The 20,135-nt window shown below is 38.7% G+C and overlaps 1 protein-coding gene across 10 annotated transcripts in view; it reads left to right on the top strand.

Moving 5' to 3' along the window:
* The window catches only part of erc2 (ELKS/RAB6-interacting/CAST family member 2), an 846,554-nt gene that overhangs the window by 417,728 nt on the left and 408,691 nt on the right, over window positions 1-20,135 (top strand). For all 10 annotated transcript variants that reach the window (XM_087994311.1, XM_087994312.1, XM_087994315.1 and 7 more), the window contains 2 exons: window positions 15,309-15,449; window positions 19,615-19,755. In XM_087994311.1, coding sequence (XP_087850437.1) covers window positions 15,309-15,449; window positions 19,615-19,755 — 282 coding nt within the window. The remainder of the gene's footprint in view (window positions 1-15,308; window positions 15,450-19,614; window positions 19,756-20,135) is intronic.

Here is a 20,135-nt window from a genome sequence, read left to right as displayed (position 1 = left end):
TCAAACCTCTTGGTAATAGACTAACGATTTTTGAGAAGATTTATAGGTTGATGATAAGTATGTAAGTTTGCTGACTGAGCAAAAGTTTTCAGACGTTTCATCACCATACTAGGTAACATCATCAGTAAGAGCCTCCGGTGAAACACTGGGGGTATGTCCCGCCTTTCTATTTCTAAGTCTTGGTTTCTTAAGGTGGGTGATGTCATTTCTGTTTTTTCTCAAGAGAAGGTAGATTGGGTCTAAATTGATGTGTTTATTGATGGAGTTCTGGTTAGAATGCCATACCTCTAAAAATTCTCATTCATATCTTTGTTTTGCCTCTCCTAGGATGTGTATGCTGTCCCACTCAAAGTGGTGTCCTTTATTGTCTGTATGTATAGAAACTAGTATAGTGGGTCGTGTCTTTTGGTGCCCAGTTGGTGTTGGGACAACACACACATCCTAGGACAGACTAAACAAAGACACCCACAAGAATTCTCACAGGCATGGCATTCTAACCAGAACTCCAGTAATAAAAACATCAATTAGGTCCTATCTACCTTCCCTTGAAAATAAAACCGAAATGACATCACCCACTTTAAGAAACCAAGACTATAAAGAGAGAGGTGGGATGTACCATCAGCATTTCACTGGAGACACACACTAATGATGTGACCTAGTCGTGGTGACGAAACGTCTGAAAACAAACCATCCAGCTCAGCGAGCTAACTTACATACTGATGGTATCATGTACGTTTTTAATATAGGCACCTTTAGTTGAGAATGCTCCAGTTCAGAAATAAGACATCTTTTTCTTTTTTGCTTTTTTCTATACTTTCCTTTCTTCCTCTCAGCTTGGCTACTCCAGAGAGAGTTCTAATTTATTGTTACTATAGACCATCAGTTACTAAGAGTTTAAAACCTTTTAGTTAGGACACAGAATTTAAACTGACTTGGCTTGGAGGAAATGTTTTCGACAGCCAGATTATTCTGAGCTGTATGAAGACTGTTACTCCTAAAGGAATGGCACCACTGCTGTCCCTATCATTGCTTGTTCACTTTTTTTGTTACTGTCACTTGTTTATTTCCCAGGCAGGTTCATTATGTGAACAGGTCCTGAAAGCAAATTTATGAAGGATTCTTAAAGGAGCCTTCATCCCAGCATAAATACAGGTTTTTCTCTAAAAGGGGTGAAGGGCGGAATGATTTCGGGCTTCAAATATAAGTTCTTTAAAATTAGAGAAAACGGGGGATCTAAGATGGCGGCGATCTGAGAAGATCACACTGCAGAGCTTCGCATTGCAGCAGGAGCAGGACGGTCCTTTAACCCGCCCAACCCAGTTCATCAGGATTTCTTGGAGCGTTGGAAATATTGTGGAGCCCCAAGAAACATTTAAAAATTGAATTACCTGTATTTTCAGCTGTCCAGAAATGCCTAAAAAGGGAGGAGGAGCATCTGAGGCTGGGCCTGCAGCTCAGCCTGCAGCAGCCTCAGAGCCGATTACTCTCCAGGACCTGGTGAACCAGCTCTTGAAATCTTGAGAGAGGCTGGGGAAACAGATTGAAGAGAGGCTGGCTCTCTCGTGCTGCAGAAGCATGACCAGCAGCTGGGAGACCTGGAGAAGAGGATGGATGAGGTGGAGCACAGGGTCACAGTGGTGGAAGCTGGTGCCAGTTCATTCAAGGATGAGATCCAAGCCCTGAAGACGCAGGTTCGTAATTTGTGTGACCAAGTGGATGATCTTGAAAACAGGGGCAGGAGAAAAAACATTCAGATCCTCGGTCTGCCTGAGGGTAAGGAAGGTGAGCGGCCTGCGGAATTTGTTGAAGATTGGCTTCGGAAATTCCTTGACTTGGAGGCTGGCATAAGAGGATTGAAGATAGAGAGGGCTCACCGGGTCGCAGCGCAGAGATTGGGTCTGGGTCAACGCCCTCGTCCTTTCCTGGTGTGGTTCCATCATTACCGGGATAAGGAGAGGCTTCCAGACTCCAGGGGAAGGATCCAAAGGCCCTAATTTACGAGGGCTCTAAGATCATGTTTTTTCAGGACTTTTCAGTGGCGGTGATCCAGAAACAAAAATTGTATGATGGTGTCAAGAGAAGACTGAGGGAGCTTTGGATTCAGTACTCCGAGATATCCGGCAGTGCTTCGGATCACCTTAGATGGATCCATGCATCTCTTTGACACATCGGAATAGGCAAGAGACTTTGTGGACAAACTAACCTAAGTTAAGCAATTGTAATATGTATAAATATTGTTGCTTGGGTATGTGTTTAACATTCTGTAAAAGAAATGGAGGAAATCTGGTTGGAGCTTGGTTTTTCCCTTTTTTTTCCTCTATTGATAATAATTTGGTTCAAATTATGTCTGGCGGTAGTTAAGATGTACATTTTAAATTTCTAAGTTAGGACATACCAAAGGATGGGTGGGGTATTTATTCCCTCTTGTTTAATAAAATAATTTTTTTTATTCATATTGATATTCTATGGGGTGTTTATTCTTTTTAGCTTGTACTTGCGATGAGGCTCTAGCTGGGAGAAGTGAAGGTGGTTGAGATGGTTAGATGCCTATTTATGGGCAGTTCGGGACGGGTAGTTGCCCCCTCTGGGCAGGGGGTGAGTTCCCCTACTCAGCGCTATTGGTGCTTTATATGTTGGTTTGTTTTCTGGTGTTTGTTGTTTTTTTTATTTTTAATAATTTTGTATGTTTGTTAAATGTAGTGGTTTTATTTGTAGTTTTTATATTTGGTGGGCCATGCGACATTAAGGCTCAGCAGTTTGTGGTTCAGTTCCTCCTCTCTGGAACTTAAATGTATTTGCAGAAGATAATGCCTAATGATTTGATTAAATGGTGTACCTGGAATATTAAGGGAAGTCACTCACCAATTAAGAGGAAGAAGGTACTCTTGAGTCTTAGAAAGGAGAAGGTGGATATTGCTTTGTTACAGGAGACACATTTGGATGACAAGGAGCATTGGGAATTACAGCAGAATGGCTTTGACCGAGTTTATTTTTCATAATTTAATGCCAGAAGTAGGGGAGTGGCTATATTGGTTAAGAAAAGTCTCTCATTTAAATTATTGGAATGTGTTCAAGACACATACGGGAGGTTTGTAATTCTTAAAGCCTTGATAAATGGGGAAGAATATGGTGTTTTAAATGTTTATTGTCCCCCTCATCCTCTTAAATTCTTGGTAGATGCTTTTTTCTAAACTGTTAAGTCTCAAGTCTCGGCACATCATCACAGGGGGAGATTTTAATTGCCTCATGGACCCCACAGTAGACAGGTTGCCTAAAGGTCCCTCTGCACAAACTAAACAGTTATTAGGTCTGTGTGGGGAATTAGGGTTGGTGGACATCTGGAGGTGTCTCCACCCTACAGGTAGGGATTTCACATTTTTCTCCAATCCGCATAGATGTCACGCGAGGATTGATTTTTTTCTGACCCCTGCGGTAATCCTGGATCTGGTGGCATCTTGTACGATTGATAATATTGCCATCTCTGATCATGCTCCAGTGTACCTCATGGTTAAGTTTAAGGATGTTACAGTGGATTCAAGGTACTGGCGAATGGACTCCTTTATTCTCATGGACACTAAGTTTGTGGAGTTCTCTAGGGAATTTCAGGCATTCCTAGACATCAACGTTGGCTCGGTTGATAGTTCATCTGTTCTCCGGGAAACTGCCAAAGCCTATGCCGGGGGGTTAGTTATTTCATATTCCACCAGTAGGAAGCGGCAGAAGGGTGAGCAGCACGGTTGAAGGCAGCCGAGAAGCCTATTTTGACAGACCCTCGTTGGTCAAACTACAGAGGATTACGGCACTGCTGTCTACACTAAATTCTGTGCTCAAGTAGACGGCAAAGAAGGAGCTGGCTTTTGCAAAGCAAAGGTTATATGAGCATGGTGACAAGCCAGGCAAATACTCAGCATACCTTGCCAGAAAGAGGAGTGCCCCACAAACCATTACAGCGATTAGGGAACGGTCTGGGAACCTAACATGTGATTCTATAAAGATTAATGTGGTGTTCGAGAGATTCTACTCAGAAGTTATATCGGTCTGAGAATTGTGAGGAGGGGCAGGCCAAAATGGAATCCTGTTTTAGAGATCTGAATCTCCCGGGTGTCACTCCCGAACAACAGTCCTTTCTCAGTGCCCCATTATCAGAGCAAGAAGTGCAGGAAGCTGTGAGGCAGTGTCAGAGTGGAAAGACGCCCAGTCCTGACGGACTTCCCAGTGAATCCTATAAGGAATTTATAAGTATACTGTCAGGCCCAATGCTCAATATGTTTAATGATTCATACAGTCATGATTGTCTCCCACCATCTCTGAGAGAGGCCAATATTTCACTTATCCTTAAAAAAGGGAAGGATCCGGAAGACTGTGCTTCATACAGGCCCATCTTGCTCTTAAATGTGGACTTTAAGATCCTCTTTAAGGCTTTCGCGTTAAGACTGGAGACTGTGTTACCCTCTATTAAAGAGGATCAGACGGGCTTCATATAGCGTCGCAGATCCTCCAATAATGTAGGAGGCTGCTTAATGTAATTCAAGTATGTCAACAGCAGTCAATACAGGGATTGCAGAGAAGGCATTTGACCGAGTTGAGTGGCCGTACCTTTTCTATACTCTAGACCGTTTTGGTCTTGGCGAAATTTTCATAAGATGGGTAAAGGTTCTCTACAGTGTACCCCTCGCTGCGATCATTACCAACGGGGTACGATTAAGCAATTTTAATATTTCTAGGGGCAGCCGGCAGGGCTGTCCCCTTTCACCATTACTTTTTACGGTGGTGATTGAACCGTTGGCAGAGGCCATTCGTGGGGACCCCAATATATCAGTTCCAGAAGTGGGGTCAAAATTACATAAGATCTCGCTGTATGCAGACAATGTTCTAATTTTCTTGACAAATCCAGCAGTTTCAGTGCCTTGCCTGATACAATGCATTCACGCGTTTGGCACTTTTTCAGGGTATGAGATTAATTTTGCTAAATCAGAGGCAATGCCTATGGGTGGTCTTAAGAAAGAGTTGGCTCTTGAGAGTGACTATAGATTCCCATTTAGTTGGTCTCAGGGGGGTTTTATGTATTTGGGCATACTCATTACTCCAGTTCTGGATTGGCTGTTCAAAGCCAATTTTACTCAATTATTTGAAAAAATTAAACAAGATCTCCAAAGATGGGAGGCACTTCCAGTCTCGTGGTTGGGTTGGATAGCGCTTATTAATATGAATATTCTCCCTCGTTTGCTATAACCTATAAGGATGCTCCCCCAGATTTTCAATAAACAAACACTTAGGAGACTGAACGGTCGGTTCAGCTCCTTTATCTGGCACCGTAAACAGCCCCTCATTAAATTAGCCAAACTGCAGTTGCCTCCCAGATTGGAGGGAGTAGACATTTCTGACATTAAAAATTACCAATTAAGCTCGCATTTGGCTTATGTGAGTGATTAGGTTTGTGGGGAACCTCTTTCAATATGGCTAGATATCGAAGCCTCTCAGGCAAGGTGCCCCCTTACCAGTTTGCTGTTTTTGGACAAGGTGGGGACACACTAACAAGGGCTTTTATATAGCCGTAACAATTGTGTTTCATGAGTCCAATATCCAGGGAGGAGGAACTGTGAATGTATGAGTGTTTTGTTTGGCTGGGCTGAGTTATTACTATTTATTTGTTTGCTGTTAGGTATTTATTTATTTAGTTAAATAGCTAGTTTAGGTTTCTTTAAATTTTATAATTCTCTATATATGTTTATACATTCGTACAGGAGGGTGGGTTGGGGAATTCTTTTATTATTTAGGTTTAGTTTTGTACTATTTTTGTACTGTTTTGAATTGCATTGTTTTGTATTTGTAATATTTAAAATCTTTTTTTCTTAATAAAAATATATTATATAAAAAAATTAGAGAAAACATGCTAACAAAGCTCTTTTTGAAGACACAGGTTTTTGTGATCGCAGGCTTTACAATGAGGAATACAGAATGCAAAGGCAAAGATAAAATGTTAAAATATTCTTTAGATATTCATTTGTAATGGTGGTTCCAGTTTTGGATGTCTGAATTTGGGAGAGGATTGAGGAAGCATCGAGATTTGCCAAGATTGCACCAAGCAAGGGAGATTCTTGAAATGAAGAAAGTGTCTGGGCTTTTACAAAAGAAGGCCAAGAGAAAACCATTGAATAGAGATAACTGTGTCTTTGGTGGATAATGTGGTAACTGGTAATTTAAGGGTGTAGAGGTAAGATTATCACAAAAGACTGAAGGGAAAGATTCGGAGATTTATTTTTCAACAGTGGGTTGTTAGGATATGAGCAAACGCCATTTAAACACGTATTTACTTTGACCAAATACTTTTGGTTTATACATAAATCATCACGTGTGGGGCTTTTCAGTCAGCATATATCATCCTGCAGGTATAATAGTAGACAAAGTCTTGCTATTATTCCTTAGCAGTACCAGATTTATGGGCCAGAAGATATTTTGATGGTGGTGGGATCATACAGCACAAAAACAGACCCTTCAGTCTAACTCATCCAGGCTGACCAGGTTTTCTCTACTGAACTAGTCCCATTTACCTGCATGTGGTCCATATCTCTCTCAACCTTTTTCCTGTTTATATACTTTCCAAATGTCTTTTAAATGTTGTAATTGTGTTAACCTCTATCACTTCCTTTGGCAGCATCTTCCATATATGCACCACCTGCTGTATGAAAAAGTTGCCCCTCAGCTCCCTTTTAAATCTTTCGCCTCTCACCTTAAACCTGTGCCCTCTGATTTCCTTGGGGAAAAGACCTTGGCTATTCGCCTTATCTATACCTCTCTTAGAAAGCCACCCCTCAGTGCTCCAGGGGAAAAAGTCCCAATCTATCCAGCCTTTCCTTTGTAATTCAAACCCTCCAGTCTTCATAACATCCTTGTAAATTTCTTTTCCATCCTTTTTATTTTATCCTTCCTTTCGCAGGGCGACTAGAATTGTACACGGTATTCCAATTGTATCCTTACCAATATCTTGTACAGCCATTACATGACGTCCCAACTCCTATACTCAATGAAGGCAAATCTGCCAAATGCCGCCTTCATCACCCTGTCCACCTGTGATGCCGCTTTCAAGGAACTATGCACCTGGACCCCTACATCTCTCGGTTCAACAACACTCCACAGAGCCCTACCTATTAACTGTGTATGTCCTGATCTGGTTCATCTTACTAAAATGCAATATCTAAATTAAACTCCATCTGCCATTCCTATCTCACAGGCCCAGTTGTTCAAGATCCTCTTGAACTGTTAGATAACCTCCTTCACTATTTACCAAATCATCAATTTTGGTATCATTTGCAAACTTGCTAACCATGCCTCATATATCATCATCCAAATTATTTCTATAAATGACTATTAGCAGTGAACCCAGTTCTGACCCTTGTGGTGTGCCACTGGTCACAGGCCTCCAGTCTGAACAAGAACCCTCTGACACCACCCTCTAGCTACTTTTTCACTGTAGTCAATATTTTTTCTCAGCAATTACGTAAATCAGAAATGGAAAATTCATACATTGGTTCTGCTCAGTATTTTAATGCAAGCTAGCTTCTGATGGTAGAGAAATTGTTTCTAAATCGCAGGCTTTTTGTTTCACCTCTTGGGTTTAGGAAACCCCAAATTATGGGCCTGAGTTGACCAAATAGTAATTACTCACATGTCCACCCATTTTTCGGAGTTATTACTTTTGGGGAACCTGAGTTTCTGTATTTTCTTTGGTTAAGAGTTTTGTAAAATTGGGATGGACATAAGTGGATTCCACTCATGACTAAATATTGTCCTCTTGAACCTATAATATGTAATTTTTGGGGAATGAGGCAAAATATTAATGAGAGACTTTTATTCTTTCAACGCATGCTGAAGTAAAGAGCTTTTACAAAGGAAAATTCAGACAGCTGATGAGCATTGTGACTGGCCTTAAAATAAGCTACATACTGGTTTAATTTCATTCCTGCTCCTATGATGAACGCAATTCAATTAATGTGCAAGTTAAAGATTGCCAATGCAAATAAGATGGATAAAGGAGATTTAATGCCTCTGAGATGTAGAGTAGAATGTGGTATAACACAATATTATAGTCATTCAACATAGTTTGTTTAGATTACTTTTGACATCTGTCCTGTACAGAACCAGATTTCAAATTAGTCTCCTGTCTGGTCTGTGAAAATGTTTTCAGTCATTAACTATGTAAGGTATTAATTTTACTGATTTAGTTTTATGATTTATTTTTCAAGAGCCAACATAAATGCCCTGTACCATGTAATATGTAAAAAAAAAGTAATTGTTGCAAAGTATTTTTTGAAAAGTAATCTCTGGATTTTTGATAAATTCCAAATAATTAGTAACTCATTTGAAAGTATGTTTGTCCCAGAATAAGGCTGGATGCTTTGTAGAAAAATAGCTATTTGAAAACATTATCCCATGAATCAATAATCATTGTGATTCTCATTATCTTTGAAGTTAAACTGATTTGTTGTTTTTAGCAATTTCAGAAATCTGTTTTCTTCTCTATCATTTGAAACACATTTAAATACTATCCGTTAAATCATTAGTTGTGTCTGCGGCATTTTTATATTTTTACTTATTTCAGATGTCAAATTCAGGTTGTAAAGTAATAACTTTCAGAATGCCAGCATACGTTTCTAATTTGATGGTAAGAAAATTCGAGCTATAGCCAAGCTGCCATTCAGTTTCTCGGAATTTTCATGATTTCCAGAGAAGAAAAATGTTTGGCCATTGAGACTGTTATCCATATTGCTTTTGAGACAAGGGATGGGATGGGGAAGGACAGGTTGTTATTAGTACATTCCAGAGAACTTTACAGCTGTAAAATTGGTTCAGTTTTCTATCAGGGGTGCCATCAGGGAGTTCAGCTAAAAGTAGTAACAACTTGCGTTTAATTAGCACCTTTCACATAGTAAAGCTTCTGATTATAAAGTTGTAAGGAGAATCAAAACATACATTGCAGTTGTCGTGGCTGCCACACGAAGTTGAGGTATTTTGTCAAGGTCATCATTTCAATGGGCATTTTGGCAAACTAATTCTCAATACTTAGAGCCTGGGAAAGGTAAAGTGGAGAGATAGGAACAGAGTTGTTTCTAGGATGGTTAGTTTCTAGCAAGTTTAAGTCTAGAAATTAAAGAAAGGCAAAGGGACTGTGCTTTGAGTTGGTAAGCTTAAATTTGACAATACGCTTTTGTGAAGTAGGCACACTGCAGAGGACAAGTATATGCTGTTTATTACTATGATACTATGGGCAGCAGTAGGAGATAGGTTGATATTGCTTTGTAAATAGATTTTTGTTTTGTTTCTTTCCCTGACAGCTTACATTTCACATCATCTGAGCTACAAGGTTTTTCCTTAACCTTCCAGAAAGTGGAAGATTACCATATCCTGTATACAAAAGTGATCATAGTATTGTCACCATTGTGCCACTCTGATTTCACCAGAGCTTAACCAAAAATTAATTTGATTTTGCAGGTGATAGGCCACTTGAGATAAGTATTCATAAGAACTGGATATTGCTTAACTTGTCAGATACAGATGTGAAATTTGTAGCAATTGTTGACAGTAGTTGAATTCTGATTTGCATGAGTGGGATAATGGTTGAAAACATTGAACTGACCAAAAATCTTACCTGCAGATGAAGAGCTAAAAAAAGTGAACTGTACAAGTTGGAAATTGTAAATCAAGGTTGGAGCAGAAGAGCGCTGATGCTACTGTGAATGAGAACTTAAATAAGGCAGAATACAGGAAGAAAAGGAATGACATAAATTCAGAGATGAAGAGAATTGATCTTGAATTGATTTGAATTGTCAGGATGTGCTTGTTGATTGGTGAGGCTGCTGTGGAACATTTGACTCCAAATTTTGTAAGATTTAATTTCAAATGTTAACAACAGAAATTATATTTATACATATATATTTTTAATTTTATTCAGTTATTTGAATGCTTTGTAATGGGGTAAAATAAAAACATTTAGTTAATTGACTACTGTTAGTCATCAGAGAAGTTCTGCATTTTCTAACTGATTGAATGGATAAGCTGTTTGGTAAGCTTAAGATTAATGCCTGAGTAAGTCTAAAAAACTGAAAGAATTTGTTTGGATTACACTCAGTTAGTTGTTGAATTTTTGACCCAGATATTCCCTCAAGAGAATTCGACCATTTTATAAAGTAATGATACACCCAAGTTAAAGACGTGTGTAGCCATCTTAAAATGTCAAGTTTTTTTTATGTACGATTATGCTTTTTTTCTTAGACATTTTGGTGTCTTATTAGCTGTAGAATAGGTTTGGAGGACTGGCATGGTTATTTGCTTTCATATAGGAGCTGGGTGAGATTTGGTTACTTTTGAGTTCTGATATGGATACTTAATATGATTAGACCATCATTTGATTCTATTATTTGCCAGTTAGTGTACTTTTTAGTCTTTTCATTGGAGGGTTAATATTAACAGCATAGTACAGTGTTGCAGTTTCTAGGAATTAAACTTGCTTTATTGTTCAGTTAATAAAATGTAACGTTGGAAAATTGAAGTTTCATGTATGAGCTAGAAACTATTGATGGATGTAAAAGCTACATTTTCTTTCTACTGGTGGCTGGTTAAAGATGTTCTAAGTTCATCAGTTTTGGTCTCCTTAGATTCCAAGTTGTTTTTGTTTTGCTTGCAACAATAGCCTTCCACCTGTGCACACATTAATCTCCTTGCATCCATTATTGTCAGAAAATGCAGTAAAGGTAACCATAGAGTTTAGGTGGCATTACTTTACAGCATTGACTGTGCAAGGAACAAACCATAAATCAAAAGTTCATTAGGACAAATAGCATTAATATTTCACATTTGTTTAGCCTGAACACTCAAAGCATTTGAAAAAGGTACAGTTGGTTCTGCTATAGCAAGTGTTTCTTCAACATGAATTAGCTACAAAGCGATTGAAGAATTTAGACCATTATTTGTAGAACGTGAACTTTCCTTACCTGGATTGCATAATTTTCTTATAACGCAGGGTGGCATGGGAACGGAACTATCAAGTTGTATCAGAACCAACTGCATATTGCAAAGCAAGATGTTAAATGTAACTTTTATTAATTAAGGAGGTCCTTGTATCTTCATTCTCAAATTCAAATTACAATCTCTTTTTTAAGTAACGTGAAAAATTCATTTGAAGGTATCTTGAGCAGTTCATCGTACTGTGTATATCTTTCGTAAATGTGAAAATCTGAGAGGGGGTATTAGTGCAGTGTCACCACTGATGGCATTGTTGTGTTGCGCCAATAGTAACAAAATAGATAATTAATGAGTGACAACTTCTCAGTTCCAGTCTGTTCTAGCACTATCAGTAGAATTTTGGACACTCATGACTTATGCAGTAATTATGCACTGTGCAGTCACTCTTCAAATTGTAGAAAGATGACAAGCCTAGACACACTTTTTATATCAGTCTGAGTAAAAATATCAGCATCAGTAAGTAATTTCTGAATTGAAACAATTGAGGCTGCAGTTCATGAACATTTTTTAAAAAAAAACAAAAACTGAGACTCTTCACTTAGCAGGATTGAGTCGCACATAAGTCATAGGAGCATGCAGGCTGGGTGCAGGATTAGGCCACTCAACCTGTTGAGTCTGCTCCGCCATTCAGTATGATCATGGCTGATCTGATTACTCCATATTCCCACTTACTCTTGATAACCTTTTACTCCTTTGCTTCTCAAATATCTGTTTAAATCAGGCTTAAAACTATTCAAAGTCTGTTTCCAACATCCTTTGAGGAAGAGCGTTGAAAAGATACTGACTTTGTAAGGGAAAAAGCATTCTCCTTATCTCTGTCTTAAATGGATTCCCTATTTTTATACAATAATACCTGGTTTTAAATTCTACTGCAAGCGGAAACTTCATTTCTAGATCCAGCCTTTTCAGATCCTACAGCACCTTGTGTTTCAATCAACTTGTCTCTTACTCTTCTAAGCTCTGGGTGATTCCAACCTAGCCTGTTTAGCTTTTCCTCATAAAACTGTTGGCTTGTCCCAGGTATTAGTCTAATAAATCTTCTTTGAACTGCTTCTGACACATTTACGTTCTTTCTTAAATGAGGAGATCAGTAATATACACAGTACTCCAGATGTGGTGTCAGCATTGCTTTGTATAGCTGAAACAGAAACTCCCTCCTTGTGTATTCAAATTCCATCACAATAAAGAAAATTCTGTAAGCTTCCCTTTGTACTTGCTGTACCTAAATGCTAATCTTTTGTGATTTACGCCTTAGGATGCCCAGATCCATCTGCATCTTGAAACTCTACAATCTTCACCATTTAGATTGTGTGTTGCTTAATATTAGTTAGTTTACATTTCTCAACATCAATACTCCATGTTCCTAGACCTTTGTTCTCTCACTTAATCTATATGTCTTCTGTAGTCTTTTCTCATCTTACTCTCCCACTCCTCCTCTTGTCATCAGCAAATTTAGTAACATATCATCAGGCCTTGTATTCAAGTCATTTACATAAATTGTAATAGGCTACTCTCTTTCAATCACAGTATGTCTCAACTCCTCAAAGACTTTCAATAATTTATCCACTGTCACAAAATAATACTGGCTCAGTCTAATTACCTGAACTCATTGGCCTGGAGTTTCCTGCTTTCTGTCTACTTTTTTTTGAATAAATGAACTTTCCCAGAATCTGGGGAATTTTGGAACATTAAAGTCAACTTGCTCACTAGCCACTTCTTTCACAATCCTATGGTGAAGTCCATCAGGTCTTGGGAACTTGTCAGTCTCAACTCTGACAATTCCCTCAAAATCATTTTCTTGAGGTTATCCTTCGTGTCTGCTTCTTGATTTACAGCTTTTTTCAGATATTACCTGGTCAAATACTGATGGAAAATATCTGTTTAATTTATCTGCTGTCTTTATTTTTCATTATTACTGACCTGAATCACTTCTGTAACACCAACACATGCTTTAATTCTTTTTAAAAATATCTATAGCAATTCTTACCATCTGTTTTCTACCTAGCTTTTTCTCATGTTCTGATGTGTTCTTTCTTATTAATTTTTGTTTCAGTCACTCTTTGCTGTTTTTTATGGACTGTCTAATCTTTTGGTTTTCCATTTTTCTCTGTATAATTATGAGGAACTTTAATTATCCGGCATTCTATTACCCGAATATCGGATTATCCGGCAAGCTTGCAACGCCCTGATGCTCGGCTAAATTGTGTTGTCCGGCATTCGATTAACCGAATGAAATGCTCCCCGCCCATGTCATTCAGGTAATCTGTATATGCATTTTCTTGAAATGAAAGATTTAGTGAACCACAGATGTTGGGTTCTCCAACATTCTCCAACGTTTCTTTCTTGTTGGAATATGTGGAATCTGAAATACCCCTTAAACGTCTGCCGCTGCATCTCTATTGAACTATCTCTTAACCTAATTTGCCAGCTCACTCTAACTAGCTCTGTGTAATTTATTATTTACTTCACTTTTGACATAACAATAATTCAAGGCTGGAGAATCTGTCCAGGACTGACTTTTCTAGCACTACTACAGGTACAGAATGAAAGACGTTCAGCTGAAGTTGCAGGGGAAGCATCTCTAATTCCAAATATATGTGCAATTCTTATAAGCATGAGGGCACCATGTAGGCATCTCGACTCCATTTGGAGTAGCTCAGAAGTCACATGACACCATGTTATAGTACAGCAGGTATACTTTAAATCACAAGCTTTCCAGGTGCTGCCCCTTCGTCAGGTGAAGTTTTGAAGGGGCAGTGCTCCGAAAGCTTGAGATTTCAAATAAACCTGCTGGGCTACAACCTGATGTCACGTGACTTCTGACCTTGTCCACTCCAATCCAACACTGGCACCTCCACATCAATTTGGAGTAAGAAGTGCTTTTTGCTTCTGCTTGAATGTGCAGCTGGATGAGCTGAAATTTTGCAACTGTCTTTGGCATGTGTTACCTCAAGCATTTTTGGATGACCAGGCCAAATTTCAAAGAGTAAGGAAGGACAGTCCTTGAGAGCTCGGTGGATGGTAACTTTGTCAGAAACGAAGGACACTTGACACCCTAATCAGGTTTATTTTCTCTAACTAAGTATCTTGCTACTGTAAATCTGGCATTGACAGACTAAAGTTGACCAGTCCTAGTGAAAGTTCAGGGAGTAACAGAGCTTGCCAAGAAACAAGCTTGCCTCAGGGATCATTCCCCATCTGTGCTGCCTCTTTAAACATCCAGGGTCTCTGGAGGCTCAAAACCAACTGCTTGATTACATTTTTTGAGAACAAAAATTTTTGTGGTTGAGTTGTAGAAGCTGTGGCCTATAGTAGAACCTTGTTAGAATAAACTCTGTTATTGCAAAGCTTGTTTCCCCTGCCCTCTTACCCACCTCCCCCGCACCAGTGGTTCAGTTTTACAGTCAAGAGAGCTTTGGTTAAATTAATCCAAGTTTAAAACTGATGTTTTCTTGAGCCCCACACTTTTATAATGATGATATTCAGTTCTTTCTTAATGCTGTGTTTTGTGGATAGCTGTTATTGTATTCTAATTTGGCAATTGTTGGCTCAGGCTTTTGACTCGATTGTTGCAGACAGTCACTCTGAAAGGATCCTATTTTGACTGGGACGAGAATAAATTGTACATCAAAGGTTATGAAATGAAATCTAACCAGGAATATATTTCAACTACTTTCAGGAAGGTAGACTGATATCTTCTGAAAATATATGAACTGCAAATTCAATTAAAAATAATAATTATACAAATTTTATTTTATGACCTAATAACAGCATTTAATGTTCACATCACTGGAAACAGTGTTTTGTTATGTAGTTACCATGGTGTTATACATTATAGAAACTTCTATACTAAAATTATACAAGTTTTAAAGATGCATCAGATATCTATTACACTGTAAGTTCATCAGTCTGGAATGCTTGGAGCCAAGTGACTTCAGAATTTTCTGGATTATAAGATGATGTTGGAGCACTTACTTTCCCAAAACACAGAGAGGTGATAAAACTTGATTTGCTGATCCAAATACTGTGTCCTGTTTATGTTCCCAGAATATTGTATTAACATACCAAGATGCTAAGGATCTCAAAACTTCCAGTCAACAAGTGATTCCGAACTATAGACTTCCAGACTGGATATGTTCACAGCGTTAAAGCATTCATAAATATTATTATCAATGATTTTTGTATTACAGCGGATAAAATAAAGAAATTTCATCACATATTGTGATTGAAAATTTGAATTGTAAATGTGTTTAACCTTTAATTGTCAGATTTACTTTTGGCACTTACAGGAAAGAATTATTGAACGTCTTAAGGAACAACGTGAAAGAGATGATCGGGAAAGGCTGGAAGAGGTTGAGTCATATAAAAAAGAAAATAAAGATCTTAAAGAGAAGATTAACAATTTACAAGCAGAGTTAGCAGAAAAAGAGGTTAGTCAGTAATCTGTCATACTATTTGCATTTAAAATTTTATCACAACTACCCTTTTACAGCAGCCTAGATTTTGTGACAGTAATTAAACTATCAGTCTTCAGCATCTCTTGTGAAACTGACCATGACTTCTGGTATCTTACACGCCCAATTAAAAGTGGAAAACCTGAAGTTACTGTTATTGTTTTCCCCATTCTAACCTAGAAGTGTCATTGAAGTCCCTGCAGTTGATATGAATTTCCACTTTTAATGGTACTAGTCTCAGTGTAAAAACTCTTGAAAAACTTAATTTGCATAGAAAAGTTGGAAAAACTCATCATTTCACACAGCAACTGCGGAGAGAAACAGAATTAATGGTTCAGGTTGGTGACCTTTCATCAGAGCTGCAGAGGAACAGAAATGAGAGTTTCAAACCACTGGAAGGAGAAGGCAGAATGAGCAAACAAGAAGCTCTTTGGGAAGGTGGAGACCTCAGGAAATTAAAGAATACAAGGTTTTGTGCAGTAGACAAAGAGAGTGGTCATGAAAACAAAGGCGGGGTCTGAGGCGTGAATTACTAGATGAAAATTGCATTTTACTTTGCTGTTGAAAAAAAAAGCCTTGTTGATGGGTTGAAACTGGGTTTTTGATAGCACACAGTTGTAATTGCTAGTGAGCAATCTCTTGAGCATTGAAAAAATAATTTTATATTTTTAGAGTGACAAATTTCTCCATCCCATCCTGAAACTAAATCTATAGAATTCTCATAGGACTAAATGATAACTGCATAGAGATATTTCTGATAACCAGGGAAACAGTCTAAGGATATGAGGTTGGCTATTTATGACTGAGATGAGGAGACGTTTCTTCCCTCAGGGAGTGATGAGCCTGTGGAATTCTCTGTCACAGAAAGAAAGGGTTGAGGTCAAAACATTTGACCATTATTAATAAGAAATTAGATATAGTTCTTAGAGTGAAAGGGATAAAAGGGTATGTGAGAAATTGGGAACAGGGTACTGAGTTGGACGTTAAATGGTGAAGTACGTACAAAGAACCATACGGCCTACTGCTCCTATTTTCTCTGTTTCTAAAACTTCCATAGATTTTTGAAATAATGTTTTTATCTTTGAAGTTGATATTTCAGCTTCTACCTTAACCCTATTTCTATATGCCAAGTAAGATTATAAATGGTAAAAAGAGAACCTGCTCATTTTTACCTAGTTCAGTTAGTGAGAATTCTTTAATGAGATTGGCTATGTAGTCTACTTGATGGTGCCACTGATACTAGATGTCTGATTCCCTGGACCTGACATCAGAATGGTCAACTTGGTCAATTGCAGTCCTATCTACCCACTCTCAATCACCAGTAAAGTGATGGAAGGTACCATTGACAGTGTTACTGAGCAGCAATTACTCAACAATAATATTCACTGACACTCAGTTTGGGTTTTGCCAGGATAGCTCAGTTCCTGCCCTCGTTACAATCTTGATCCAAATGTGGACAGAAGATCTGAACTGATGTGAGAAAGTAAGGATAACTACATTGACATCAAAGCAGCTTTTGACATAATGTGGCATCAAGGAGCAAAGCAATGCTGCAATCAAAGGGAATCAAGGGCAAATCTCTCCACTAGTTGGAGCCATACTTAGCATAACGCAAGATTTTTGCACTTGTTGGGAGTGTTTTATCTCTTCCACAGGACATCACTCCAGGAGTTCCACAGGGTTGTGTTCCAGTCCCAGCCATCTTCAGTTGCGACATCACTGATCCTCTCTCCATCTTAAGATCAGGGAATGGGAGTTTATGGGTGGCATGGTGGCTGAGTGGTTAGAACTGCTGCCTCACAGCACCAGGGACCTGGGTTCAATTCCCACCTTGGGTGACTGTCTACATGGATTTTGCACATTCTCCCTGTGTCTGTGTGGGTTTCCTCCAGGTGCCCCGGTTTCCTTCCACAAGCCAAAGGTGTGCAGGCCAGGTGAATTGGTCATGTTAAATTGCTCATAGTGTTAGCTGCATTAGTCAGAGGGAAATATAGGGTGGGGGATTTGGTCTGGGTGGGTTACTCTTCGGAGGGTTGGTGTGGACTTGTTGGGCCAAATTGCTTGTTTTCATAGTGTAGGGAATCTAATCTAATCAGAGAGGGGAATGTTCGCTGATTTCAGTGTTCAATACCATTCATGATTCCTCAGATACTGAAGCAGTCCATGTCGAAATCTCCAGGATTTGGACAACATTCAGGCTTGAGCTGATTAGTGCCAAGTAACATTTGTGCAAGATATTGGCCATCTCCAACAAAAGAGAATCCAACTATCATCCACTGACATTCAGTGGCATTAGAATTGTGGAATTCTCCACTATCGGCATCCTGGGTGAATATGATTGACCAGTAGCTGAACTGGATTAAGGTATAGATGCGGTGGATACTGTCATGACTTGGATTCAGAAGGCTGATGCAGCCAATAATGGCTGTGCGTCATAATGGCTGATGTCTGGAGGGAGCCCCGCATGGATTGTTGTATCTGAAGATGTGAAGGGAACTTCAAACAACAACCTTTTAAAGGGAAAAGGCAAGTCAAACAGACTGAACTGTGATCTCCTGTGATGACAAAAGTAATGAGGGCTGATGATCCCCTGTGCAACAGCAAGCTACCTCTGCAGATTATGTCACAAACTGAAGATCGATTTTGTATTTGTTCCTTTTGAAAAATACACAAGGGCAGGGATTATTAAGTCAGTTCAGCTCTCCTGGAGCATGCCAATGGGACTGAGTGGGCTAAGGTAAACTTGTTCTAGTCTGGGTTTGAGTATTAGCATGCTTTGAAGGCCACAGTTGAAGAGTTATCCCTTAGTCACCTTTGTTGCAGGTAAAGACATTCTCTCACTCTGGTTAAGTCCAGCTAGCTAGAAAGCTAGTCAAAAAGAATCAAAACAGCAAAAAGACTCTATCTCTCCCTGAATGCTGGAATTCAGTCATGGTTGAAAAAAATCAGAATAACCACAAAATCCCAACCAACCTGCAAAACTAAGAATTTTGAAATATACTACCAGCTTCAACAAATGTCAGTGGTAATCAATAACTTTGAACTCTAGGCTCATTAAGTTGACTCCTTTTAAAATGTGAGTTCATTTTTATTTTGAATTAATCTGATTGTGACCATTCAAGGAGGCAGGTAAGCAAAAAAAGGGAGCCGGTTCATCCTGGGTGATCTATCTGGAAGCTATAACAAACTGGGAAATAATAATGGAAGAGCAGGTCAGAGGCTTGGAATTCTGCAATGAGCAGTTGACCACCATCTGGAAGAGAATTGTTTAGGAGTGCAGTGGAATACTGTTCACTTGCCTGGATGAATGCAGCTCTAGTAACACTCAAGACTCTCACTATCCACAACAAAACACTTGATTGAAGCTCCATCTAGCACCTTCACCATTCACTCCCTCCTGCAGCAACAAAAAATGTGCCATCTACAAGATGGACTGCAACAACTCTGCAAGGCCCATTAGAGAGCACCTTCCAAACCTACAACACTACGACCTAGGATATGGGAGCACAGCTATCCTTACATTCTCCTCCAAGTTGCATATCACAACTTTCTGACTTGGAACAACATAAAAACAACATGAGTGGTGAAATCCAGGGCACGGAGCCTAGTGAATTTTTTTGAGCGGTTTTCAGTGAGGTCCACATTTCTTGGTCACTGAATGCAAATACATCGGTTTATAGGTAGATTCATTAACAAAATCTCAATGTCAAGGAAAATGTTGATGTTTACCTTGTGCTATATGAATTTCTGCATTTGAACAATATTGTAACTAGCCAAATATTGAAGCTCTGAATAATTTAGTTGCAAACTCTTTCATGTGATTGGGCTTCCCAAGATACTTTACAGTGGTTAGCGTTTTTATTACACTTAGTTGAAAATTACACTCAAAGGCATAGAAACTCCGAATCAGGGCCACAACGTTGTAACCTTCGCTTGCATATTACTTCTTGAACTGCAGTTTGACATTTGGGAATAGTAACCTCACCCTAAAGAGTTAGGCCAAAATTGTCTATTACTATAGATTTTAAAGGAATGGATTTACATATCTATAAAGAATTGAATGCAATCAAATAACACACTTGAAAGTTATTTTTAGATTGTCATTTCCACAAAGTATTTATAATTATTTGTTTTCTTTCAGTCTAGTTTGATTGACTTGAAGGAACATGCATCCTCTTTGGCTTCAACAGGCTTAAAGAAAGATTCCAAGTTAAAAACTCTAGAAATAGCCATAGAGCAAAAAAAAGAAGAATGTAGTAAGTTGGAAGCACAATTGAAGAAGGTAGGTATAATGTTTGGGAGAAACTAACTTTCTTGGTTAATGGTTGAATAACTTCGTGCTAATCTTGAATCACTTAAGAATTCCTGCCAAAAAAATTAAGACTTAGACATTGAATCAGTATGCGTCAGATGTCTTAAAGGCCTTGAATTTCTTTTACTCCAATTTTATCACATTAACCAAATATTTAGATTGCCCTTGCTTTTAAGGTAGCAGTAACTGTCTGTATATTGACTTGTACTTTTTTTGACTGATTAAAGTGAAATATGCACTTCACTTTCTAAAGTACCTTTCTTTCACTCTGGCTTCCTTGTAATTTTCTCACTGTTTTATTCAGATGAACTCTTCCTTGGGTTTCTCATGTTTCTTTGCTGGTGGGGAGG

Source organism: Chiloscyllium plagiosum, unplaced genomic scaffold, assembly GCF_037043375.1.
Source record: "Chiloscyllium plagiosum isolate Xiang-an unplaced genomic scaffold, Cpla_swu_hap1 HiC_scaffold_14, whole genome shotgun sequence".
In the NCBI taxonomy this organism is placed as follows: Eukaryota; Metazoa; Chordata; class Chondrichthyes; order Orectolobiformes; family Hemiscylliidae; genus Chiloscyllium; species Chiloscyllium plagiosum.
The sequence above is the reverse complement of the archived record's forward strand: the minus strand, read 5'-3'. Positions and strand labels throughout refer to the sequence as shown.